Source organism: Nicotiana attenuata, unplaced genomic scaffold (genome assembly GCF_001879085.1).
Source record: "Nicotiana attenuata strain UT unplaced genomic scaffold, NIATTr2, whole genome shotgun sequence".
In the NCBI taxonomy this organism is placed as follows: domain Eukaryota; kingdom Viridiplantae; phylum Streptophyta; class Magnoliopsida; order Solanales; family Solanaceae; genus Nicotiana; species Nicotiana attenuata.
This window is the reverse complement of record NW_017674841.1, coordinates 13116-18489: the sequence shown is the minus strand read 5'-3', so window position 1 is coordinate 18489 and position 5374 is coordinate 13116. Positions and strand designations below refer to the sequence as shown.

The following is a 5374-nucleotide window of genomic DNA, read 5'->3' as shown; positions in this document are numbered from 1 at the left end:
GGGGGGGGGGGGGGGTTGTAAATTTCATAAGAGCCCGTTTGGAAAGCCACCTTGGAATTGGATTTGGGTGTTATTACACAGTTTGGCATGTTTGTTTGGCCAAGTAATTACTTGGTCAGCATGGAATTGGCGGTAATTGGAGGGGTGTAATTAGACTCTCTAATTCTCAAGGGGAGGTAAGTATTGGTGATAATTACACTGTGTAATTACAAGGTTGCTTTTTAGTTTCTTTCCTTTTTGTTTCTATTTTAATTTATTTTCTTTATAACTTTTTATTTTATTATTTTATTATTTTAATTTTTTAATTTTATTTTTACTTTTTAATTTCTTTTGAAATTTTAAAATATATTTTCTTTGTACATTATTTATCTTTTATTTTTCAATCTTTACTTCTTGTGATTCCATGTAATTGCTTATATTTTATTTTTTATTTATTTTATTATTCTATTTTTTGAAACTACACCTCCTAATATTAGAAATAATGAGTCATTAATAAACTTGGCATATAATGAGTGATGCAATTAAAGTAGAACTTCGTTGTTAAATGTGGTTATAAACTTATCATGTTCCCTATCTTAAGTTGCAGTGGGACTTACTATTATTATGTTGGAATTTGACATAAGTTAAACTATTTTATTTTTTGAATTTTTGAAATTGTGTTATATTCATGGTTTCAATTTACTTGTTTTGTAGTATTGACTCACATTGCATATTGTTCATTTTTTAGTTAGAATTGGTAGATTAGTTTTGTCAAACATTTGAATAATGTTATGACACTATATTTATAAATATTAATTTATTTTATCAAACATGAATTCCATGATATTCTTACAAAACGTAAATTTTTTTAGTTTTTGTAAGTATCTAAACTAAATATTATTAATTTAAAAAATATATATGAATTATTTTTACAATATTAGTTATAAATATATGATTATTAATTAATGTATATTCACGAAAAGATATACATCTTAAATACCAAATATATTATCATTTATACTTATAAAATCTTATAGGTATATATTTATTATATTAATTTTTAGTTTTGATAATTATTTAATTTAAAATTTAATCTAACTGTGTAATTACACTTGTGCAACCAAACAGTAAACTTGTAATTACACTGTAATTACACTATGACAAACAAACAGGCTATCGTAATTACACAACTGTGTAATTACTAGGCTGTGTAACTACCCTAGTAATTACACCAATTCCAATTACACAGGTGGCTTTCCAAACAGACTCTAAAGGATGTGTATTAAAGAGCTATCACAAGCGTGAGACCAACAAGATATAAAGGAGCTTCTCAAATCTGTCAGTTTACACCACAGATCTATTTATCTCTTGCTTGGGCTACTTATGGATGAACTGGCTATGTGCATGAGCTGAGGCCCCATGATGCATACTATCTACAGATGATATTATTATTGACAAAATTAGCGAGAATTCAGTTAACCAAAAGCTTGCACTGTGGGGAAACTTTCAAGAAAGTAAGTTGTTTGGTTCAAGGGACTAGGTGGGTTATTCCAGTATAAATTTTGAGATTAAAATTATCCCGTATTTGATTGGAGGTATTAGCTAAAACCGGTATTATTTTTATACTAAAATCTTGGTATAACTAATTCCATATAGAAGGTGGAATAAGTTATCCAGGTTATAAACTAATCACAGGATTATAATCTTGCGATAGCCTGATTTTGAACCAAACAACCCCTAATAGTTTAGGATAAGTAAGCAAGACCATACATCCATTGCATGTTTTGCCCCATAAGAAGAATAAACTTGAAGTGAGATTATGCAGAATATGATACCTGAATGAAGATAGTTATGGTATTTAGGCTCAATATCCCAAGTAGATATTCATATATCTAGGCTCACTATTCTGAATTGGTAGTTGAGATTTAGGCTAAGTATTCCTAGTGATGGAAGGGTAGATGAAGTGTAATCAGTGTTATCAAAGACGAAAAGCGTAAAAAAGCTCTAAGGTCTGTTGGGGCTTTAAGCGCAAAGCCCAAATAAAGCGCGGGCTTTAATGATGAAAGGCGCAACTGGAGAAAAAGTAAAAATATGTATTTGTAGTCCAAAACTAATAATTATAAGCATGAATAACAAATATATGGACAACCAAATTGGAAAAAGATTTACGATAAAGTAAAATACCAATTGTTTAATCGCCTTACACTTATTGGTTAGGAAAAGTATGTCTTAGAGCTTTGATGCGACAGTAAAGCGCCCACAAAGCGAGGCGAAGCACTCAACATGGTTTGAGCCTCGCTTTAGGGCTTAAGCGCGCTTGTGACAACACGGAGTGTAATACATAGATTTGGAATAAGATCGATGAAATGGAGGAGCTCTACGATAAGAAGATGCTTGCCTCAAGTGATAGGCAAGTTCTGTATGCCGCCATGGTAGGGGGGCGTGCATAATTTGGTATATACCGAATGATCGAACCGAAACTGAAGATTTCGACATTTGGTATTATGGTGTGGTATTTGGTTTATGTTTTTAAAAAATTTGTTATTCGGTATTTAGAAAAAATATATCGAATTACCGATATCGTACTGAAATACATACTAACTTACACGATACACATATATTAAATTATAACATAAATGTAACATGCCTAAAAGTTTACTTGCTTTATCCTTAGTGCCATTCTCATGTCATTGGTCGATGAATCTCAATGGAATATCTGAGCAATTAAATTAAAACATAGAATTATCTTTAATTCTCTTTTTCCTCATTGTAAAAGATCTGATTCACTTCCGATCATTAATGCTAGTTCAACTTAATTTTGTTTTGCATTATTTTTCATATTCCTATATTTATTTCAGAATTGAGGGTACTCCAGTTCAAAAGTTCATACATGATCACACAAGCCTTTCTTCTAACTCAATCTCAAGAAAATTGGAAGTTCCAGAAATTACTTCATTTGATTATGTGTTTTTTTCCAAGATTTTTTTTACCTCTTGAAGACAAAAAAGAAAGTTTCAATCTCTATCAAAACCGAACAAACCAATGTTCGAATAAACCGAAACCAAAAGGAGAAAAATCGAGCCATATTGATTTTAATTAGATATGGAATTGATATAGCATTTTAAGAAACCAAATACCGAAAATGTCGAACCAAAATATCTAAAAATTGTACCATACCCATCAACGAGCACCTCTAAAGAATAGAACACAATGTAGACAAAAAATTCATGTAGGCGATATCAACTTTAAGGTCTTATCGTGTTGGTACTCATACATTGGGATTGGTGTTTTCCAAGAGTCTTTGTAGTTTGCATAGAGATTTGTTATTGGTGGTGTAGGGATTCATATAGCTGATCCAATAAGTTTGGAATCGAAGCATATTAGTACTAGTGTTATTCCAGTATTCTCCCTGTAATAATAATTTTCCTCCATTGACTTTGTTGTTCTAACAGGTTGAAATTGTTGACTTCTTACAAAAATCTGAACATTGGAAGAGGTCTTCTGGCCGGGATCATGTGATACCAATGCATCATCCAAATGCTTTCAAACGTTATCGGGAGAAGGTGAATGCTGCTATCTTCGTTGTCGCAGATTTTGGTCGCCCTCGTCCAACTGTGTCTAATTTGAGGAAAGATGTAGTGGCCCCATATGCACATGTAATTGAAACTTTTGTAGCTGATGACATTTCAGACCCATATGAGTCTCGTACAATGCTTCTTTTCTTCCGGGGGAGGACAGACAGGAAAGATGTATGCTTACTTCAGTTACCAATAAATCAATTATGCATTCTCAAATGATAAAAATCTTTCTGACTCTAGTATGATGCAGGAAGGAAAAGACCGTCAGCAATTGAAAGACATGTTAAGTGGTCAAAAAGATGTTGTCTTCGAAGCAACAGGAATCTCAGGGGAAGGTGTAAATGCAGTAAGTTGTTTAATTATGCAAACTGATTATGTATAATCAGGTGGTATCTCCTAGTTGTTACATCTGGAAAATATGAGAGCACATTCCGATGTGTATATATAATGTCATATGTTAGATACTTACATAACTTACATAATTGGCCATTTCCAATCGCCTGACAGTTTTAAGTTTCCCTGATGTATCGGTTGCCTTTTTATTCTGTTACCTAATACTTTCAGTAGGTACCACTGCAGTTCACATTCAGCAAATAGTCCCTCACTTAACTAATCGGATTAACTTCAAGACGACTCATCCTCTTCAGTGATTAGCTCCTTTTTGCTCTGATCCCCTTCCTCCTTCCATCAATGTCTTGTTATTTTTGCCTGTACTTCTTCACATTTACTTATAAGTTTCCCTTTGTATGTCAGTCAACAAATGGGATGCGTTCTTCGAAGTTTTGTCTAAACCCAGCAGGTGACACACCCTCATCTTGCCGCCTGTTTGATGCTATAGTTAGCCATTGTGTTCCTGTAATTGTAAGTGATAAAATTGAGCTACCTTTTGAGGATGAACTAGACTACACCAAGTTTTCAATATTCTTCTCACGTCAGGAGGCAAAGAAAGAAGGATACATGCTTGATCAACTCAGGAGCGTTTCAAGAGCTAGATGGCTTGAAATGTGGAGCTATCTTAAGAACATTACCCATCACTTTGAGTACCAGTACCCTCCAAAGAAGGGTGATGCTGTAAACATGATATGGAGGCAGGTGAAGCACAAGCTTCCTGCTGCAAAACTTGATGTACATAGGAATAGGAGGCTGAAAGTGCCAGATTGGTGGAGATAGTGCTTGAAGCTTGCTGGTATAATACTGTACATTTGTATACATAGGCAAAAATCCCTTAAGGGGAACCCTGAATTGAGCAAAGATAGCGACAATCACGGCATCAGGATTATTGGAACAGTTTTAACACTAGTTGAACATTTCTTTTAAGATTTCTTTTTTATCTTTTCCCTGTGGAGACTGAAGGTTACTTGTTTTTTCCAAGGCAAAATTACCTTATCACCCCCCTAAACTTCGCTGATGTGGCAAATTGTGTGGTTGCACTCACCTGCCAGGTGGATTTTTCTGTATATGTGGCATTTTTTTGAAAATAAAATATACTTTTACCTTTTTAAGTATGTTACTTTTTTAGATAATTTTTTTCGAATGCAATTTATAATAAAACTTTTATAGAACTACATTATTTCCTTATTTTATTGCTCTAAAAATGTATCCATAGAGTAAGTTATTTTTTATAATTGTACACTCTTTTGATACAATGGCTATTTATTTCAACTGTGTATTTTTATCTTTTTCATGTAATATATATATATATATATATATATATATATATATATATATATATATATATATATATATATATATATATATATANGGAGGAGTAAAAATACTATGATGGTCTCCGTTGCTTTATATTGTTTATTTTTTCG

At 32.6% G+C, this 5374-nt stretch overlaps 1 protein-coding gene across 2 annotated transcripts in view; it reads left to right on the top strand.

The window, feature by feature from the left end:
• LOC109219339 (probable arabinosyltransferase ARAD1) overlaps nucleotides 1-4956 on the top strand; it is a 7392-nt gene extending 2436 nt beyond the window's left edge. The window contains exons 2-5 of one of the 2 annotated variants that reach the window (XM_019383775.1): nucleotides 3432-3728; nucleotides 3808-3903; nucleotides 4311-4418; nucleotides 4494-4956. In XM_019383775.1, coding sequence (XP_019239320.1) covers nucleotides 3432-3728; nucleotides 3808-3903; nucleotides 4311-4418; nucleotides 4494-4727 — 735 coding nt within the window. In that variant the 3' untranslated portion in view covers nucleotides 4728-4956. Of the gene's footprint in view, nucleotides 1-3431; nucleotides 3729-3807; nucleotides 3904-4310 lie in introns of both variants that reach the window. The other variant, XM_019383774.1, reaches the window with a different exon arrangement.
• Nucleotides 4957-5374: the final 418 nt, after the last annotated feature.